Source organism: Bombina bombina, chromosome 4 (genome assembly GCF_027579735.1).
Source record: "Bombina bombina isolate aBomBom1 chromosome 4, aBomBom1.pri, whole genome shotgun sequence".
NCBI lineage: Eukaryota > Metazoa > Chordata > Amphibia > Anura > Bombinatoridae > Bombina > Bombina bombina.
Window position 1 is genome coordinate 867,186,079 of NC_069502.1, and position 22,913 is coordinate 867,208,991.

Genomic DNA, 22,913 nt, shown 5'->3' on the forward strand with positions numbered 1-22,913 from the left:
CGTATTAATGAAATGTTATGTTAACACCATTTTAAAGTCACTAAATATTTTTATATTACATTACAAAAAACAATTCCAGAAATATTTATTTGCTTATGTTCACTACATAGTTGTTTTAAACATTACACAATACTTTTTATATGAAATGATAATCTGATGTGAAGGAAATCTTCATTACAATTAAAAATGTAGTATAAATTAAACATTCTATGAAAATAAAGCTGAATGATTTGTGTACACAAGCAATATTTATGACTGTTTTAGAACTAAAATAATTAGTTACTACTTACCATGCTAAGTATAACATTTAGCCACCAATCAGAAAGCGCTACCCAGGTGCTGAAGCAAACATGGGCCAGCTCCTAAGCTTATGTTCCTGCTTTTTAACTTAATATACCAAGATACTGAAGAAAAATTGAAAATAGGAGTAAATTACAAAGTTGCTTAAAGGGACAGTCTAGGCCAAAAAAAACTTTTGTGATTCAGATAGAGCATGTCATTTTAAACAATTTTCCAATTTACTTTTATCACCAATTTTGCTTTGTTCTCTTAGTATTCTTAGTTGAAAGCTTAACCTAGGAGGTTCATATGCTAATTTCTTAGACCTTGAAGGCCACCTCTTTTTGTTAGTTCATATAGATAACACTGTGCTCTTGCACATGAAGTTATCTGGGAGCAGGCACTGATTGGCTAAACTGCAAGTCTGTCAAACGAACTGAAATAAAGGGGCAGTTTGCAGAGGCTTAGATACAAGATAATCACAGAGGTTAAAAGTATATTAATATAACTCTGTTGGTTATGCAAAACTGGGGAATGGGTAATAAAGGGATTATCTATCTTTTAAAACAATAACAATTCTGGTGTAGACTGTCCCTTTAAATTTGCATGCTCTATTTGAATTATGAAAGAAAAAAAAATTGGTTTCATATCTTTTTAAAGCTGTTCTCTTATTTTCACTCATTACACAATTCAGCTGCTAAAGCTCAGCATTTTATCCTGGGCACTGCCATTTTGAAGCTTGCATATTGTTGCATCCTGTGACAAAGCAGTGCACTTTCACAAATTTGTGATTTTAATAGCTTTTTTTTTTAAGCTGTATCTTGCACTTAGATTACGTAAAAGAGAGTGGGAGTGTTATATTTTTACACAGCTTAGAAATTACATAACAAATATAAACTCCAAGAGGGCGGTGCCCAGTACGAAGATGCTGAACTTCACAAACTGCTAATTGTAAGGGGCGGGCACAGGAAGACAAACAACAGTATGGTGAGTAGTAACCATTCTAATATAGTTGTACTCAACAGTTGAATTTCCCTTTATGTTTTAGCATGGAGGCTAGGAAAAGGTGTAGTAGTCATAGCTGGTTGCCTTGCCTTGTAGTAAACACTAATTCTGAACTGTAAAAATGTTCTGAAGATAAAATAATGTCATTAATAAATAACATTATTCTTCTGTATTCTTTTTCATCAGGTAGCTTCATAAACTGCAGTTATCCTGCTCATGATCAGAGTGCTGATGCTTCCTTCAATCTTTTTCAAAATCAAAGAAGCCACATCGGAAATTTATGCTCTGACTCTGAGAAATGTTTTACCAAGAAATGTCATACAAGAAAGAAAGCATTTTCTTGTTTTGACTGTGGGAAACGTTTTACTCTGAAATTAGATCTCATTAGACATGAAAAAAAGCACAGAATTGATAAACCATTTTCATGTTCTGAATGTGGTAAATGTTTTACCACTAAATCACAACTTGGTAGACATCAGAAATTTCATACAGGAGAGAAATCATTTTCATGTTCTGAATGTGGGAAATGTTTTACTCAGAAATCAGATCTTGTTAGACATGAAAAAAATCATACAGGTGATAAACCATTTTCATGTTCTGAATGTGGGAAATGCTTTACTAGTAATTCACAACTTGGTAGACATCATACATTTCATACAGGAGAGAAAGCATTTTCATGTTCTGACTGTGGGAAATGTTTTACTCAGAAATCATCTCTAATTACTCATCAAAAAATTCACACAGGAGAGAAAGCATTTTCATGTTCTGAATGTGGAAAATGTTTTACTCAGAAGTCATCTCTTATTACTCATCAGAGAATTCATACAGGAGAAAAGGGATTTTCATGTTCTGAATGTATGAAATGTTTTATTCAGAAGTCGCATCTTATAAGGCATCAGATAATTCATACAACGGGGCAATCATTTTCATGTTCTGAATGTAGGAAATCTTTTACTCAGAAGTCATCTCTTATTAATCATCAGAAAATACATACAGCGGAGAAAGAATTTTCCTGTTCTGAATGTGGGAAATGTTTTAATCAGAAATCAAATCTTATTACCCATCAGAAAATTCATGTTAAAAAAAGAAAAAATAGAGCTTAAAGGCACATAAACAGGTTAAGATCTGTGGATATACTAAAAGGACAAATTAATTAAAAATAGTTTGCATAAAAAATGTTTAAAAATTGCTGGCAAATATTTTTAAATAAATTTTCAAAAATAAGCAAAATGAATTGCATAGCTAAGCTGTCTGGATCAGCCAACTCCACCCCCCTTATCACTGTTTAGACACAGGCATTGTATTTCAACTGAGTCCACAGCTTCTAGGCATACTCCATCAGATAATCCCTATGCACTTTTGCATTCTACCAAAACAACAATAGATATAGATAAATCCATAGAAGGAAATGTGTGTGGGGAGTTAGAGCTTTACAATTCAGAAAAAAAGAAAGGGTTAATGGTGAGGCACTGCAGTATAAATTTGCTGGTAAAGTAATTAAAGTACATATTATTATTATATTTTGTCTCTATCGCAACTTGTTTTATGTCCCTTTAACCTCTCACATGCATAGGGCGACACATCCACACAATGTCTAGAGTGCTGTTGAGGCATTATAGTGAAGTGTCCACTGAGGTGATCATATTTCTATAGCTGGAATTAAATTGAGGTTTATAGGTGAACAGGATTTGCCCCTATGTTAACATCAACATGCAAGAGGCCTCCAAAAGCCCTTGTCTAGATTAGGATAGCCCCCCCCCCCCACTTGACTGCATAAAATACATTGTGCTGAAATATAACAAAAATAAATTTTCCTTCTTAATATGGGAAGAGTCCACAGCTAGATTCCTTACTTGTGGGAAATACTGAACCTGGCCACCAGGAGGAGGCAAAGACACCCCAGCCAAAGGCTTAAATACCTCCCCCACTTCCTCATAACCCCAGTCATTCTTTGCCTTTCATCACAGGAGTTTGGCAGAGAATTGTTCAAAGATTTCTGAGTAGTCTCTTATAGAGGGTAGTACTCTTCGAGATGGGACTGGAGTTTTAAGTGAGAGCATGGATGAAAGTTATAGTCCGGAGATGCAGGGAGAGTCTTTCTGCAAAACCATCCCGACTCACATTAACAGCTCCATAAGCAATCAGCGTTGACGAGTTTCACTGCCTGCTTTCTTCACTCAAGTCCATGTCAGAAGCGCTGCTACAATCTGTCACACTTGAAGGATCGTGTTACTGTTCCACGGCATAGATTCTGGTAAGATCGTTTCATATTTTATGCATGTATAATAACGCAAGAAGACAGGGTCACAGTGTGACTCCTTTTATCTGTATAGAATCAAGGGTTAATATGTCCTGAGGGGGATTATTGAACAGTGGGGAATAATCTTATATGTTTATTTGATTTTATGCTGCTTTTATGTGTGCAATGTTATGGGCTCATAGGCTGTTATGGAATATACAGGTTTCACTTTGAGAGCTGTGAAGCTTACAAGCTTGGCGCGCTTTTTCTTATAGCAGGGACGGTCCTGCATTGTGCACCATGTGATTTATTCCTTTTTTTCCTGACCAGGTGTCTATAAGAGAGGAGTCATAAATCTCTGTATTGTCTGGGTCATTGGAGGTGGTGAGTGCCCCAGCCATTGGGGTATAAAGGTGTCGTTACTTTGAATAAAATAAGATTGTTTTATTTCTATATTTATCCGGTTATTGCACTAGCGATGGAGGATTCTGTTACTTTAGAGGGTAGTCCCTATATTCCTAAAGAGTAATTCCTGTTTATATTGTGAGGAGGCCTTAGATCCGCACTCTCAATTATGTTCCATATGCCTTGATAATGTGATGATATCAAACATGTTTGATACTACTGAGCTGTCCACCTCTGAGGAGCTGTCGTCCAGTGAGGTGCGTACCCTACATTCTTATCCCTCTACACATGCAGTTTCCCGTAGCATTGCTGATCCTCCATCTGGAGGGGGCCTTTTTTTCACCAGGTGTTACTGCGCAGTTCAGACGGCGGTGTCTGTGGCTTTAATGCTTTACCTCGCCCTGCTAAGTGCAAACGAAAGGTTACATATTGCACTTCTTCCTAGAGTACTTCAGATAATTTATTGGATTTAACTGATAGGGTTATCTGAGGATGAAGTTCTTTCTGAGATTTCAGAGTATGAACATTCTGGGTCAGAGTCTGCTGCCACTCAACCCCCGGCTGTGGAGGAACCAGATTGAGTTTTAGAAATTTCCACTTTCTTCTAAGAGAAGTTTTTGGTGAATTCAGAGGTTCCAGAGGCCAAATTCCCCGATGAACCTTTGATTCCTAAATTGGATAGAGTTTGAGGACAGGGTTGTACCTTATCCTTCCCTGCTCCTGTTAGATGACGAACATTATTGAGAAGGATTGGGACATGATTGGATTCCTTTTTCCCCTCTTCTCCCTTTAACAATTTGTTCCCGGTCCTGGACTCTCAATGGAGTTTTTGAGGTATCTGTCCCAAAAAATGGATGGCGCCATTTTCACCCTTGCTAACGTTCTACTATCCCGCTTGAGGATAGCTCTTCGTTTAAAGAGCCCATGGATAACATACAGGATATTTGTTTCAACCGGCGGCGGCTGTTGCCATGGTTGCTGGAGCTGCTACCTTCTGGTGCAACTCCTTACGGGATTTGATCGAGGGGGAGGGTCCCCTCGATGTTATTCAGGAAAGAATTAAGGCCTTGAGGGTTGCTAATTCTTTTATCGGTGATGCTAATAAGCAGATTATTCGCCTGAATGCTATGGCTTCAGCTTTTTCTGTTCAGGCCCATCGGGCTCTGCCTGAAGTCATGGTCTGCGGATATGTCTAGACTTTTTTCACTTTAAGGCAATGATTTTGTTTGGTCCAGGCCTGGACTTAATTATCTCAATGGTCACAGGGAGCAAGGGTGCCCTCCTACCGCAAGAGAATATGAACTAGTCTAGGGGACAATTTTCGTTCTGATAAAGTCCATGTCAGCAGTCCTCCGCTAGGCCAGAGCAAAACAAGAGCTCTTGGGAGCCGGCTCAGTCCTGGAATAAATCCAAGCAGAGCAAGAAGCCCACCGAGTCTAAGTTGGCATGAATGGACGGTCCCCGGTCCTCTTCTGGATTGTGTCGGGGCAGTCTGTTGCTCTTTCAGTCGCTTGGTTGAGGGACGTGAAGGATCCATGGGTACTGGAGGTCATAGCTCAGGGTAACAAGATAGGTTTCAAGTCTCATCCATCCAAGGGTAGATCCTTCTCTCTTTCCAGTCTTCCTGACCAGAAAGGAGGAAAGCCTTTCTGGGGTGCGTATGGGATCTGTCCTCTTAGGAGTTATTGTCCCGGTGCCTATCGCAGTAAGAGGTTTGGGATACTATTCGTCCGATTCTGGACCTAAAGTGCTTAAACCAGTTTTTAAATGACTTCCTTGTTCAAGATGGAGACAATAAGGTCCATTCTTCCCCTCGTTCGAGAAGGGCAGTTCATGACCACAATAGATTTGAAGGATGTTCCCTTTACGTACCAATCCTCAAGGACCACTTCCAGTTCCTAAGGTTTGCGTTCCTGGACCAGCACTTCCAGTTTATTGCACTTCCGTTTGGTCTAGCTATGGCTCCAAGAAATTTTTCAAAGAGTGGACCATTCGGAATCTCTCCTCTGTCTTCTTCAATCCCATGGATGGAAGATAATTAGAGAGTTCTCTTGTATCAAGTACCAGGGTAGAATCACGGACCCTAATGTTGCAAGCTAGCTTCAACATGTCTTGCCTTCCAGAACTCCTTAAGGCCATCTGTGGCTCGGGGTATGGAGGTGATTGGTTTCATTGTGTCCAGCATGGACATCATTTCCTTTGCCAGGTTTCACCTCAGACTGTTGCAACTGCGCATGCTGAACAGTGGAACGGCGATCATTGGGATTTGACTCAAAAGATTTCTATGGACATCCGATCGAGAGAATCGCTCTCTTGGTGTTTTGTCCGGATCCCTTGTCCCGAGGGACGTCCGTCTTAAGACCATCCTTAAGAGGCCAAGCTCTAAAGGCTTGGCCTCTGCTGGGTTTGTCCCAGTTTATCGGATTCCAATCAGACGATATAATCTTGGTGGCTTACATCAACCATCAGGGGGGAACAAGAAACTCCCTAGCTATGAGGGAAGAATTTCTGATTCTGAAGTGGGCTGAGACCCACATTTGTTCGCTGTCAGCGATCCACATTCCAGGTGTGGACAACTGGGAGGCGGATTTCCTCAGCTGACAATCCTTTCATCCGGGGGAATGGTCTCTCCATCCCGGGCGTTGCAGAGATTTGCAAGAGGAAGATCTTATGAAGTCTCAATACCAAGCTACCCAGATATGGGTTGAGGTACAGGGATCCTCAGGCGGAGCTAGCAGATGCATTAGCAGTGCCTTTGAGGTTCAATCTAATATATATTTCTGGCCGTTACCACTACTTCCTAGTTTAGTGGCTCGAATCAAGCAGGTGTCAGTGATACTGATTGCTCCGTCTTGGCCGCGAAGGATATGGTTCGCGGATCTAGTGGGGATATCATCATCTCCTCCGTGGAAGTTACCTTGTCGCAGGGATCTGCTGACCAAGGTCTCTTTGTTCATCAATTTCTAGATTCTCTGAGGCTGACTACATGGAGATTTAACGCTTAGTCCTAGCCAAGAGAGGGTTTTCTGAGAGTTATTTTTACTCTCATTCAAGCTCATAAGCTGGTTGCTCGTCGCATCTATTCTCCAGGATGAACTGGAGAAGGGCTTTTCTGCAAGTCCCCTGAAGGGACAGATTTCGGTCCTGTCTGTGTTACTGCACAAGAGGCTCGCTGAGCCTCCAGATGTGCAGTGTTTTGTTAAGGTTCTGCTAGGATCAGACCTGTGTTTAGAGCTAATGCTCCTCTTTGGAGTTTAAATCTTGTTCTTAAAGTTTTGCAACGGGCTCCGTTGGAGCCTATGCTTGAGGTAGACAATAAATTGTTGTCTTGGAAGGTTCCTTTTCTATTGGCTATTGCTTCTGCGCAGAGTATCTGTGATTGCTGCCTTGCGATTAGCATTCCGTGTACTTTAGAGCTTGGGTATATGTTTCCCACAAGTAAGGAATGCAGCTGTGGACTCTTCCCATATTAAGAAGGAAAACATAAATTATGACTTACCAGATATAAATAAATATATATATATATATATATATATATATATGTATGTATATATATATATATATGTGTGTGTGTGTGTGTGTGTTTCTCACTGTAAAAAAAAAAAATTACTTCCAGTAGTGTCAGCAGCATCTAAAAGCTCAAAAACAGCTCAACAAAGAGTGTTAAATGGTTCAGCAGCTAAGCGGTTTAAGGGACATTAAGCACTTTGAGATTGTAATATAAAATGTTTAATTATGTGTAATAAAACTACTATGCAATATACTTATTTATATATTATTTTTATCTCAATTTGGTTTTTTTTAATTTCTGATGTCTTTGTGGAATATTTTTGTGGAGACTTTAAATCCTGTTAAAAATGTTCTTTAACATTGCACACAGCCTTTGTTTGCACACATTAGCCTTTTTTTGGTTCAGCACTCTGGGTAACACTTGCTGATTGAGGGCTGCATTTAGCCACCAATCAGCACTACCCAGGTTCTGAACCAAAAGTGGGGGCTGGCTCCTAAGCTTACATTCTTGCTTTTCAAATAAAAATACCAAGAGAATGAAGAAAATTGATAATAAGAGTAAATTAGAAATGTGCTTAAAATTGTATGCTCTATCCGAATCGTGGAAGAAAAAATGTGGGTGTATCCCTTTAAAAAAGCTACTTGGAGGGGGTAAGTGATTTTCATTCCTCAAGAGCTTTTTAATGGGGTTATAGTGTTTATTGCATTGCATTGCTTTGCCATATGCTATAATTGAGAAGTCTGATGTCCCTTAATCTACCCAATAAACTAAGTCCCCTGAACACCTTTCTACCATTATTAGTGTGCGTATTGTAAAAGAGCTTCTGAAGTGCTTTTTCCAGCTGATTTATGTGTCTCATGTTTAGAATTGTTAATGCAATCAGACCAACCTAAAGCAGTTTCTTTGGGTATTAATGCACCATCTGTTTGCTCATTACAGAAGAAAAAAACATAGCTTTACTTACTGTGAAAATGTTTATCAGTGCAGGCAGTTTCTGAGGCGCTAGCTGCTCTCTTACCTGCAAACAAGTGTAAAAGGTCAGTTAAGATTTTAACTTTCTACAAGTTCTATGTGCCCTGAGACCAGGGATTCTGTTATGTCTTTAGATGGTGAAGTTTCCTCTGGTGATGAGGAATCTTCATATGATGTTGAACCTGATATTTCCTCTACTTTTGTTTAAATTTAAACATTTGTTTTCTTTTAAAGGTCTTCATTACTTTAATTAAAGTAATTAAGTATCTAAAGTTTCTGATTAAAAGCCTTGTCATTGTTTAACTTCAGTTTTTAATCTACCTGGTGTTTTCCCTATTCCTAATGCTGTCTCTGACATGATTTTAGGAGATGGTCTAAGCTCAGGAAATTTGTTTAAAAAGTGAAATCCTCAGGGGCGGAGTCAGCCAGGAAATGGAGCGGTCATGTTTTAACACAGCTCCGCTACGAATGCAGTAAACTTGTTAATTCAAGACTGCTACCTATGTGTAAATCGTTATCGCTAGGCTGCATAACTTATTGGAGCCAAAGAATATTCAGTTACTGGTCTGCTGAGACTTATATATGCTGAGCTGGACATACTTTTTAGCCCGGGATCAGAGATCCAGAAACACGAGTGGCGGCCATCTTGCCTGGACTTTTCTAAACCACTGCAGCCTTATAATATTGAGTGATGGCGGACCACATTTTAATGGAGATAGGGAGTCTCCTGCAAAACCACCATACTACTTTGACTGAGTCTTTGCGGACAGCCGTACAGTCCCCCACACATATACGAGGGGATTTCAAGATACTCTGTGGGGCCGGATCGTCACTGGATCATTTGGGGGACTGCAGGATTCAGGAGATGGAATTTATGAGGGACATTTCAAAACCCCACATGTTAACATCTGAGCTCCACAACCCGGCAGAGGTCCCATCACTCATGCATCAACCTAGTCAAATCCTTGAGGAACAAATGGATAGTTGTGGCGTATTGTCTCCTGATGTAAAAGGTTCACTTTGTGTCCCTGCTGCTGTGGGGAACCCTTGCGCTCAGAATCGAGTTTTGGGAGCACACATGCTGCGATCTGCTCTGAAGCTCCGGTCCATTTCTACTATCCCTTGGCTCAGGTGCAGAGTCTCAGAGATTGCTATTGCTGAAGGGAAACATCTGTTGATCTTACCTCTTTGGAGCTCACCACAAAGTCAAAGAAGAAAATTGCCCACTAATGTTGTGTTCCACTCTATGAGCAGAATAGGAGTGGGATAAGCTTCTATGTTAATCAGTAAATAATATGGCTCAACTCTATTGGCCTTTGCTGACTCTTGAGATTCAAACTTTCTGGGGAACCCTACTCTACTACTTTAGGTTTTTAAATAATAGTCTATAGTCCTGTTAAGCTTATTGTTGACATAGGTTTGTGATGTTTAAATGTCACTTGAGTTAATCGTTTATATTTTAGTCATGCACACTATAGGTTGCCTTGCTTTGAAGAAGACAATGCCCCTTTGTCTTTGGTATATGTTATTCATTTTTTATAAGACCATAATATGATTACATATGCAATAGTGAATGATTGTATCTTATATTGTATTGGTGAAGATTTAATTCCTGTGAATGATCCTGGTGACCGTTAGCCCCATAAACTACCCAGACATGTTTATTTTGTCCCTAATTTCAAGGGTTTATACGTGGAGCAAATGGGGTCTCACTCACTAATGCTCCTATAGACTTATAATATTTTATGTAGGTTCATAAGGGGGGGGGGGGGGGGCGGCAGATCTTTTTAGATATATGGATATACCCCATACCCTTTACATACTGATAGAACATATGGCGTCGACTTGAGCAAGTGTTTATACTCAAAAGGTAGTACATTTATTATTTTTTTCTGAAGAGCTGGTATAGTCACTGTTATGCTCGGTTTAGCTTCTAAGTATTTCAGAATAATAGCTGTTCAATGTACAATGATGACCTTAAGTCTAGTATTAGAAATATAGGTGCACACAACTTATCCTGTTACACCTCTTGTGGACGCACACTGTTAGTAGTTGGTTGTTGATTACCAGTAACAATATTTTATATGAGGTGATAAGTTACAGATTGGGTTTTCGCCATATATCATCTTTACATATACAATACACTGAAATTGCTAATAAATCTGCCATAAGAGCCTATTAAATATGATCCAATGCTTTGAACTTTACTATTTCTGATACTATGAATCATAAATCCTGTATCAAGCTTATAGCAACCCTCTTGTTAACAGGCATTGTGAGAGTTGTTTTTTTCTCTTTCTTTTTTGTATTGTTGGGTGGCTGGTCTCCTGCCACTCTATCGGGTTTTCAGTCAGTTTATTTAACAGATCTGCTGGAGTTTCCCACATGTGTTGGATAGTTGATTTGATATAACTCATATACTCATTTATCTTGTTGGAGCTTCACTGACAGATTTTTTTATAACAGTCCTGATATTTCTTTCACTTGTTTGACAAGCATCCCTATGCGTGTAAACCTTTATTGGTTAAACATCTGCTGTTGACATGATATTTTCTGCTTTATTATATAGCTCTACTAGACCAGCAGCCTCATGAGCTTCCCCATCAACTTAGATAACCTTCTTATGTGTCCATAAGATTGGATATGTTAGGGACAAAGAATAGCTTATGGTTAGGACCTTTATAATCTCTAGTTTGATAGATTCCACTGCGGTTGGGTATAGGGCCCATGCCCAATTGCTGGATCACAGTATAATATCCTTTTCTCCTACATTGGTGTATCCGGTCCACGGCTTCATCCTTACTTGTGGGATATTCTCATTCCCTACAGGAAGTGGCAAAGAGAACACACAGCAGAGCTGTCCATATAGCTCCCCTTAGGCTCCGCCCCCCCCAGTCATTCTCTTTGCCGCTCTAACTAGTAGCATCTCCACGGGGGTGGTAAAGAGTATGTGGTGTTAGTTGTAGTTTTTTATTCTATCAAGAGTTTGTTATTTTAAAATAGTGCCGGCTTGTACTATTTACTCTGCAGCAGAAAGTGATGAAGATTTCTGCTAAGAGGAATATGATTTTAGCACCAGTAACTAAAATCCATGGCTGTTCCCACGCAGGACTGTTGAAACCAGAGAACATCAGTTGGGGGGAACAGTTTGCAGGCTTAACTGCTTCAGGTATGATCAGTCATTTTTCTAACAAGACCATGTAATGCTAGAAGACTGTCAGAAATTCCCTCTGGGATAGGTAAGCTATTTTTCTTAGACTCAGTATAAATTGATGGCTTATATTAAGGGCTCTATGCTGGTTGACACTAATTGTGGGTTTAATCAATTGCTTTTTAGCATGTTTTTGGCTATAAATACGGTGTTTTTTCAAACTTTAAAACACTTTTGGGGTTTAATTTGCACCTGGCACTTAGTTAGACACCTATTCTAGTCAGAAAGGCCCCTCCACACTGGAATGAAGAGGGAGGAGGCCTCATTTTCGCGCCTCAATTGCGCAGTGTTTTTTGACTAGGCAGTTCATGCAGCTTCACGTGGGGAGTCCAGAGGCTCAGAAAAGGACTCCAGAGAGGCTTATTTGCTACCATAATTATCCCTAAGGAAGGTAAAGGCCACAGTGGAAGCTGTGGCAGGGGACTGTACTGTGTTAACCGGTTAATAACTGTTATTAGCTCCGGTTTGGGCATTGAGGGGTTAATTGGTCTGAAAACTTGTGTGCAATCTTTTCAAAGCATTAAGACACTGTGGTGAAAATTTCATTAAAATCGGATGTTTATTTGATGGTTTTTTGATGTTTCAGTAATAAAGTGTGCACTTTTATTATTTAAAGAGACAGTAACATTTTTGTAAAAAATAATTTTTATTGCATTGAAGTTCTGTTGAACTTGTCAAACATGTCTGATCCTTCAGATAGCCTATGTTCTGTATGCTCAAAGTCCAAGGTGGTTCCCCCATTAAATTTATGTGTGAAGTGTGCCATAGCGTCCAAGCAGCTTAAGGACCATACAATTACACTTAAAAATATAGCCCAAGATGATTCTTTAGCTGAAGGTAGTGAAGATAGCTCGCTATCCTCTCCTGTGTCAATACCAGCTATGCCCGCGCAAGCGTTGCCCAGTACATCTAGCGCACCAATTGTGATTACTATGCAACAGTTAGCGACAGTAATGGATAATTCTCTTTCAGCATTTTTATCTAAACTGCCAGCTTTTCCTAGGAAGCGTGATTGCTCAGTTTTAAACACAGAAAATGAGCAAGCTGACGCAGAGGATAATTTATCTGTAATACCCTCACATCAATCTGACTTGGCGGTGAGGGAGGGCCTGTCTGAGGGAGAAATTTCTGACACAGGAAAAGTTTCTCAGCAGGCAAAGCCTGATACCATAGCATTTAAATTTAAGCTAGAACACCTCCGCGCCCTACTTAAGGAGGTCCTAGCTACTCTTGATGATTGTGAACCCTTGGTGGTCCCAGAAAAATTGTGTAAAATGGACACATTTTTTAGAGGTCCCAGTACACACTGATGCGTTTCCGATACCCAAGAGGGTGGCGGATATAGTGACTAGGGAGTGGGAGAGACCAGGTGTACCTTTTGTTCCCCCCCCCTATATTTAAGAAAATGTTCCCCATTGTTGACCCCAGAAAGGACGCGTGGCAGACGGTCCCTAAGGTAGAGGGGGCAGTTTCAACACTAGCTAAACACACGACTATACCAATAGAAGATCGTTGCGCTTTCAAAGATCCTATGGATAAAAAATTAGAAGGTTTGCTTAAGAAAATTTTTGTTCAACAAGGTTTTCTTCTTCAACCAATTTCTTGCATTATGCCTGTAACCACGGCAGCGTCCTTTTGGTTTGAGGAATTAGAAAACTCGCTCCAGAAGGAGACTTCTTATGATGAAGTCATGGACAGAATTCACGCTCTGAAGTTGGCTAATGCCTTCATTACAGATGCCCCTTTTCAGTTAGCTAAATTAGCGGTGAAAAATTCAAGTTTTGCAATCGTGGCGCGCAGAGCGCTTTGGCTAAAATCTTGGTCGGCGGATGTGTCGTCCAAAACAAAATTGCTTAATATTCCTTACAAGGGTAAGACCCTATTCGGGCCAGAGTTGAAAGAAATTATTTCGGATATCACTGGGGGAAAGGGCCATGCCCTCCCACAAGATAGACCTTTCAAAGCTAAAAATAAGTCTAATTTTCGTTCCTTTCGCAATTTCAGGAACGGACCTGCTGCTACCTCTACAGCCACTAAGCAAGAGGGTAACACATCCCAGCCCAAACCAGCATGGAAACCATTGCAAGGCTGGAACAAAGGTAAACAGGCCAAGAAGCCTGCTGCTGCTACCAAGACAGCATGAAAGGTTAGCCCCCGATCCGGGACCGGATCTAGTAGGGGGTAGACTTTCTCTCTTTGCTCAGGCTTGGGCAAGAGATGTTCCGGACCCCTGGGCACTAGAAATTGTCTCTCAGGGGTACCTTCTAGAATTTAAGGAATTTCCTCCAAAGGGAAGGTTCCACATGTCTCGCTTATCTTTAGACCAGATAAAGAGACAGGCATTCTTACATTGCGTAGAAGACCTTTTAAAAATGGGAGTGATACACCCAGTTCCAACACCAGAACAAAGGCTGGGTTTTTACTCAAACCTGTTTGTAGTTCCCAAAAAGGAAGGAACTTTCAGGCCAATTCTGGATTTAAAAATCCTAAACAAATTCCTCAGAGTTCCATCATTCAAAATGGAAACCATTCAGACAATTTTACCAATGATCCAGGAGGGTCAATATATGACTACCGTGGACTTAAAGGATGCGTACCTGCATATTCCTATCCACAAAGATCACCATCAGTTCCTAAGGTTCGCCTTTCTGGACAAGCATTACCAGTTCGCGGCTCTTCCCTTCGGATTGGCCACTGCTCCCAGAATTGTCACAAAGGTGCTAGGGTCCCTTCTAGCGGTGCTAAGGCCAAGGGGCATTGCAGTAGCACCTTATCTAGACGACATTTTAATACAAGCGTCGTCTTTTCACAAGACAAAGGCTCATACGGACATTGTTCTAGCCTTTCTAAGGTCTCACGGGTGGAAGGTGAACATAGAAAAGAGTTCTCAGGTCCCCGTTCACAAGGGTTCCCTTCCTGGGAACAATAATAGACTCGGTAGAAATGAAAATCTTTCTGACGGAGGTCAGGAAGTTAAAACTTTTGAACACCTGTCGAGTTCTTCACTCCATTCCACAACCCTCCATAGCTCAGTGCATGGAGGCAATAGGACTAATGATTGCGGCAATGGACGTGGTTCCCTTTGCTCAAATTCATTTAAGACCATTGCAACTGTGCATGCTCAAACAGTGGAATGGGGATTATGCAGATTTGTCTCCCCAGATACAAATGGACCAGAAAGCCAGAGACTCACTTCTCTGGTGGTTGTCTCAGGATCACCTGTCTCAGGGAATGAGTTTCCGCAGACTGGAGTGGATCATTGTCACGACCGACGCCAGCCTCTTAGGCTGGGGTGCGGTCTGGGAGTCCCTGAAAGCTCAGGGTCTATGGTCTCGGCAAGAATCTCTTCTCCCGATAAACATTTTGGAATTGAGAGCGATATTCAATGCGCTCCAGGCATGGCCTCAACTAGCGGAGGTCAAATTCATCAGATTTCAGTCAGACAACATGACGACTGTAGCGTACATCAATCATCAGGGGGGAACAAAGAGTTCCCTGGCGATGAGGGAGGTATCCAAGATCATCAAATGGGCGGAGGATTACTCCTGCCATCTATCAGCAATTCACATCCCAGGAGTAGACAACTGGGAAGCGGATTATCCGAGTCGTCAGACTTTCCATCCGGGGGAGTGGGAACTTCACCCGGAGGTTTTTGCCCAGTTAACTCAACTATGGGGCATTCCAGATCTGGATCTGATGGCGTCACGTCAGAACTCCAAAGTTCCACGTTACGGGTCCAGGGATCCCAAAGCGACATTAGTAGATGCCTTAGTGGCGCCTTGGTCGTTCAATCTAGCTTATGTCTTTCCACCGTTTCCTCTTCTCCCCCGGCTAGTAGCCAGGATCAAACAGGAGAAGGCTTTGGTAATTCTGATAACTCCTGCGTGGCCACGCAGGACTTGGTATGCAGACCTGGTGAATATGTCATCGGTTCCACCATGGAAGCTACCTTTGAGGCAGGACCTTCTAATTCAAGGTCCATTCGAACATCCAAACCTAGTTTCTCTGCAACTGACTGCTTGGAGATTGAACGCTTGAAGCGTGGGTTTTCGGAATCAGTTATAGATACTCTGATCCAGGCTAGAAAGCCTGTCACCAGGAAGATTTACTATAAGATATGGCGGAAATATCTTTGTTGGTGTGAATCTAAGGGCTACTCATGGAGTAAGACTAGGACTCCAAGGATATTATCTTTTCTCCAAGAAGGATTGGAGAAAGGTCTATCAGCTAGTTCCTTGAAAGGACAGATATCTGCCCTGTCTGTTTTGTTACACAAGCGTCTGGCAGCCGTGCCAGATGTTCAGGCGTTTGTACAGGCTTTAGTCAGAATCAAGCCTGTCTACAGACCTGTGGCTCCTCCATGGAGCCTAAATTTAGTTCTTTCAGTTCTTCAAGGGGTTCCGTTTGAACCTCTACATTCCATAGATATTAAGTTACTATCTTGGAAAGTTTTTTTTTTGGTAGCTATTTCTTCGGCTAGAAGAGTTTCTGAATTGTCTGCTTTGCAGTGTAATTCACCTTATCTGGTGTTCCATGCAGATAAGGTTGTTTTGCGTACCAAACCTGGTTTTCTTCCAAAAGTAGTTTCTAATAAGAATATTAACCAGGAAATCATTGTTCCTTCTCTGTGCCCTAATCCAGCTTCTAAGAAGGAACGACTGTTACACAATCTTGATGTGGTTCGTGCTTTAAAATTCTATTTACAAGCAACTAAAGATTTCAGACAAACATCATCCTTGTTTGTTGTCTATTCTGGTAAGAGGAGAGGTCAGAAAGTGACTGCTACCTCTCTTTCCTTCTGGCTGAAAAGCATTATCAGATTGGCTTATGAGACTGCTGGACAGCAGCCTCCTGAACGAATTACAGCTCATTCCACCAGAGCTGTGGCTTCCACATGGGCTTTCAAGAATGAGGCTTCTGTTGAACAGATTTGTAAGGCAGCGACTTGGTCTTCACTGCATACATTCACCAAATTTTACAAATTTGATACTTTTGCTTCTTCGGAGGCTATTTTTGGGAGAAAGGTTTTACAAGCAGTGGTGCCTTCCGTTTAGGTTACCTGACTTGTTCCCTCCCTTCATATGTGTCCTAAAGCTTTGGTATTGGTTCCCACAAGTAAGGATGAAGCCGTGGACCGGATACACCAATGTAGGAGAAAACAGAATTTATGTTTACCTGATAAATTTCTTTCTCCTACGGTGTATCTGGTCCACGGCCCACCCTGGCATTTGGTCAGGTTTAAATTTCTTTTTCCAAGCTACAGTCACCACTTCACCCTATGGTTCTCCTTTTTCTCCTAACCGTCAGTCGAATGACTGGAGGGGCGGAGCCTAAGGGGAGCTATATGGACAGCTCTGCTGTGTGTTCTTTGCCACTTCCTGTAGGGAATGAGAATATCCCACAAGTAAGGATGAAGCCATGGACCGGATACACCGTAGGAGAAAGAAATTTATCAGGTAAACATAAATTCTGTTTTTTCATGGGTTAGCATAGTTGGAATTAGGTTCTTTACTGAAATTGGAAATGGCCTGACTTTATTTGTCTCGGGACTGCAGATTTTTTATTTTAACAGCTAGAGCTTTATAATACTTTTATTACCAGCACATATATAACTTTGTTCTTATCTGTAACTGGTAGTTACCTCAACAGCTTTTCACTGTTATACAATACCAAAATTATAGCTATTTCTTTGGGACAAAAATGTTATGGGTAAATTTAGATCGGCAGCTACACAATTTGCTGTCATAGTGCAGTGTGAAGCTAAACAAAGCAAGTGTTTTAGTTCATATCGGGAACCTTGGTCAAATTTTACTATGCCATAAGACTGCTCTCCGCCCCCTCTTCCCCTCCCCCATTCCCCTTCCCCTCTTCCTTGTGGGGGTGTCCTGGCGCTGTGGAACGGTGTTAGGGGTCCCCCTGTGCGGTTTTCCTTGTAGCATACCGCAATCTGTATCCTTCCCTTCTATGTTTTATTTGATACCCTTTTCAAGGAAGCCCTGCTATGTTTAGGCCCGCATTTATTGTGGGCTTTAGTTTAATGTTTATGTTTTATGTTACTATGGGCTAATACGATGTTAATTATCTTTTGGATATTCTTTCCCAGGAGGTCCTGATGTGTTTACATCCATTTTTGATGGTCCTTTTTTTTTTTTTTTACTATGGGCCTCAATTTGAGATTCGACATATGATACTTATGCTTTCTACTATTCTGGGTTAAGTCATGTTATTAAGCTAGAAAAAATATAAAATAGTGAGGTTGAGACTAGTATGTATTCCAACTGGTTTGTGATGTTGCGGGTATCTCTAACACTATGTATATTATGCTTGTTGTATGCTGTACCCCTGCAGTTCGCCATGTCATTTGTATGTTGTATTATGCTCTTGACTTCAATAAAAATTATTATAAAAAAAAAAAAAAAAGTGAAATCCTTTACCTGCTGCTAATATTGATTTGAGGGAAACAGTTCCCAATGTTGACAGGGCCATTCCCACTCTGGCTAAATGTACTACTATTCCTTTGGAAGACAGTACTTATTTTAAAGACCCTTTAGATAGAAGTTAGTGTCTTTTCTTAAAAGGTACTTTTAACATGCAGGCTATATTCTCAGGCCAGCTATTTCTAATGCTGATGTAGCTGCTGCTTCTACTTACTGGTTGTCTAGTCTTTCAGAGTAGTATTCTGATGACTCTGCTAGTGCAAATCTTTTGGGTTTACTTAAGAACACCAATTCTTGTATTTGATGCTTGATATTATGAAGATTAAGTCTCCTTACCAGGAGAGCCTTATGGCTTAAATCCTAGTCTTCTGATTTGGTGTCAAAATCCAGATTATTATCTCTAAATTTTCAGAATTTTTTTTTGTTTGGTTCTGATTTAGATTCTATAATATCTACTGTTACTGGAGGTAAAGGGGCTTTTCTTCCTCAGGAAGTCTAGAGCTTCTAATCGTTTTTGTTCCTTTCATAAGATTAGGGAACAAAAGTTTGACTCCTCTGCTCAAAAGCAAGCCACCTCTTGTTGGAACAATTCAAAGCAGGGTAAGAATTCTATCCCTACTACCAAAACTGTATGAAGGTGTGGTCCCCAATCCAGAGGTTCTGGTAGGGGCAGATTAAGCCTCTTTGAGTGGTCAATTTTTTCATCTGAATCTCAAGTCTCTGAACTTGATAGCATGGAAACTGAACATTTAGTCCTTAGACATAGCAGTTTCACTGATTCTGTGATTGAAACCTTGATTCGGGCTCATAAGCCTGTAACTAGGAGAATTTATCACAATGTCTGAAAGGCCTTTTTCTTGGTGTATAGATCATGGTTTTTCAGAATTCCCATGATTTTGCAGTTCTTGCAGGATGGTCTAGATAAGGGCCTATATGGCAGATTTCTGCTCTTTCAGTTTTGTTCCACAGAAAGATTGCTAAATCCTTTCTTCAGACAATATTAGCAAATAGATTGTTGTTCCTTCTTTGTGTCCTAATCTTAAGAATGCTTTAGAGAGATCTTTGCATTCTTTGGATGTTGTTAGTGCATTGAAATATTACATTGATGCTACTAAGGACTTTAGTCAAACATTTAGTTTGTTTTTTCTTTTTAGCCTCCACCACAACGGATAACTGATTATTCTTCAAGGTCAGTTGCCACTTCTTGGGCCTTCTACCATTTTGATGTTTTTGCTTCTTCTGAAGCAGCCTTTGGTAGAAAGGTTTTTCAGCCATTAGGGAGGATCCTCATGGGAAGGATTCCTCAAACATTTTATTTCCCCCTGACAAGTGCTTATTGTGTAACTCTATAACAGTATGCCCTCCAGCTCCACTTTGTGGCGTCTACCTGGCATCAGTTTTGCAGAACCATCCGCAAGATCCAGGTCCAGCTCCTAAATCTGATCCTCCACCGGTATTTGTCACTCATGGTGGTGTGACCAAATTATCTCCTCAGTTTAAGGCCCAACTTCAATCAGTGGTTACAGAGGCTATTGCTGCTATTCCGCCTGCAAGTAAGCTCAAAAGCAAGCTAAAACATACTTCAAGTTCTTCCTCCAAGGGCATTTAATCTGTTAATCCTTCAATACGTAGACAATCAAAGGATTATGATTTGGACAGATCCTCATTAACATCTGATGGAGAGGTCTTTTCTGAGGTTCAAAAATCAAGTCGGTCGCTCTGCTCCTTCACCGGCTGCTCACACTGTGCTGAGTGCTGTGCACAGTGCTCTCTCTGTGCAGCTGCCGGCCCCCCAGGATTTTTCCCGGTATCCTGACGGCCCTATCCGGCCCTGACAAGGAGTCTGATGACTATGGATAACTTAAGTTTTACTTAAGGAAATGTAAAAATGCAGGAGGTTCAGGACACTAAACAGGCTGAGATCAAGCCAGTATAAAAATTAGACATGGGCAGAAGTGAATCTTTGCTCTATATCTGCCATCTATATCCCAGGAGTGGACAACCGGGAAGTGGATTACTTGAGTTACCAGTCATTACATCCAGGGGAATAGCCTCTCAATCAAGAGATATTTGATCAGTTTATAGTTCACTGGGAATGGCCAGCAATAGATCCAATGGTGTCCTGCTTCAATCACAAACTTCCTCCCTATTGGTCCAGAGTGAGGGATCCACCAGCAGAATTAACGGATGCAATGACAGCTCCATGGCGTTATCTTGTCTACCTTTTCCCTCCAATTGTACTTCTCCCCAGAGTGGTTGCTCATCTTAAACAGGAGGGTGTTCTGTAGATGTTAGTGGCTCTGGTGTGGTCTTATTGGACTTAGTATGCAGACTTGATCAGAATGTCCAGTGCGCCTCCATGGCGTCTTCCTCTTCATCAGGATTTGCTTGGTCAAGGTCCGTTCTTTTATCAAAATCTTCAGTCTCAAAACTTAACTGCGTGGAGATTGAACTGATGTTTATGCATTAATATCAATTTAAAATAAATCAGTTTTATTTTTTTAACAACTAGAAATATTCTTACTGTCAAAGACCAAACTTTTAGACTTTTTTTTATATATATTTTTAATGTATTTTACAGCCTCTCTGATTGGTTGAGGTGGCAGTAGGGGCAGCACATGCTGGGTGCCAGGATTGCATGATGTGTATACACAAGAGCATAGTACTTATAGCCCAGAAACACATGACATTTTTACACAATAACATAGTACTTATAGCCCAGAAACATATGACGTGTATACACAATAACATAGTACTTATAACCCAGGAATACATGATGCATATACACAATAACAATACTTATACCCCAGGAACACATGACATGTACACACAAAAACATAGCACTTATAGTCCGTCAACACATGACATGTATACACATCCAGAAGGACATTAACTGGAAAAATTCTGCTCGTATTAATGATATTTTTTAATACAAAATCCCTATTAATCCATCTATTAGTTATAGGGTCAAATAAAACTATAGGCTTCTGTAACTAGATAATCCTTATGTACAACCTATTGTACATAAAACTGCTGCTGGCACTAAGCCCTATCTCACCAGCCCCTGAGCTGTTTGATTAGTCAAGTTCTGTATGTAATATAAACAGAATATCTGAATTTTCTACACTGAGAAAACCTAAAAGGATTTTTGCAGACCTTCGTGAAAAACACACATAATCAGCCAATGGGCGGAGCTAGCTGTAGACCAGAGCGGACACACAGAGATAGAGCTCCATAGCCAGAATTGTATAAAATGCTTTTTTTAGGCAAAAGAGGGGATCTACAGAAGAATTAGTTTGCAAGCCTACAGCCCATTAACACCCAGGAGAAATCAGTCTGAAAACAGTGAGTCATTTATCACAATCTCCAGATCGAGATACAGAAGCCATTGGGGGGCAGCCATCTTTCTGGCGCATCATAGCTCTCAAAACCTAAACTCCTCCATATATCACCCACTCGGATTGTCGGGATAAGTCAGAGGAGCAACTACTTTTTCCTTCTTACCCCTTACTGATACGGTAAGTACTGTTCAGTGTGCTCTAGTCACAGGAACATTGATAATTTCGCAATTAGTGCATTAATATAGCTGCAACTCATTTATGAATCTATTTCCTCTCTCCTTAGCTGTATAAGGCTACGATAGTTTGAAAATATGGGGCAGTGATTTGCCAATAATACTGACAGGCAGGAGCCGCATGGTTAATCTTCTTTACAATACTGGCATAAATTTCAACATTAGGTTATGATACCTTAGCTTCAGTAAAAGGAGAAGACATTCCTGACCTGTTTCAGTCCCTGGCCATCACCAATCAACGAGTAATTGAAGAAGTTCCCCTCGAAAGAGCTCATCGTGCTCTGTAACCCAAACCTACGGACAATCAACTTCCCAGAGACATCATTGTATGCTTCCAAAGTTACATCGATAGGGAGAAGATATTCCAACTTGCAAGGGCAAATCCTACCTTCACATTCATGGGAGCTAAAATACAAATCTACCAGGATCTTTCCATAAGAACACTTCAAATGAGAAAGGAGTTTGCTTTTTTCACAGCCCATTTACAAACCCTAAAGATACCCTACCGATGGGGTTTCCCCGTCTCCTTGCAAATCGTTAAGAATGAGAAACGATACGAGTACACTAGCCCAACCTTGGTGCCAGATTTCTGTAATCAGCTGGATATACCTCTCCCTGAGCCACCAACCTCTCTCCCAGAGAAGGAGACGTCAAAGCCGCCTAAACCACAGAGAAGAGTGTGGTCTCAAGCTGTCAACAAACAAAACAAGAAAAAAACAATGCATCGAACCACCAAGCACTCTAGACGTTACCTGAACTTATGGTTACCCAGTCTGTGTCTCATGGAACCTGTAAGTATTAATCTTCTGGTCTCATACACCGAGAGGATGTCACTACTTTACATGCACTGACTTTGTACTGATAGAGACTAACGACCTATGCTGGATGAAAAGTTGAAAAATAACCCTGTCATTGTATTCTGTTTCTGTATAAAATAATAGACATTCCTGTTTAATTTTAGAATGTTTGCAAGTAATTACTCTACTAATCTCACACACTGAGAGAATAATACAACTTCACATGCTCTGTTCTTACTTTGTTAGAGACTAACGACCTATATTACTTCTGGACTTCTGGAGAGATTAAGAACTCAGAAGTTAAGATAACTCCGGTACTGTACGCTGCTGTTATACTGAAAATAGACATTTCTTGTTTATTATTACAATGTTTATATTTTTCTCATATCAGTAGGAGATATTTTGTCTATATAATAGAGGCCCTAATGCGAAGCTTGTAGCTTCTTCCAAAGGGGAATTTCAGTGGTTGGCCTCGTAGCTAGA

The 22,913-nt window shown here is 40.7% G+C and overlaps 1 protein-coding gene across 1 annotated transcript in view; it reads left to right on the top strand.

The window, feature by feature from the left end:
• Positions 1-8,220, top strand: part of LOC128657347 (zinc finger protein OZF-like) — a 40,955-nt gene extending 32,735 nt beyond the window's left edge. The window contains exon 6 of the mRNA XM_053711661.1: positions 1,471-8,220. Within this exon, the coding sequence (XP_053567636.1) occupies positions 1,471-2,387 (917 nt within the window). The 3' untranslated portion in view covers positions 2,388-8,220. The remainder of the gene's footprint in view (positions 1-1,470) is intronic.
• Positions 8,221-22,913: the final 14,693 nt, after the last annotated feature.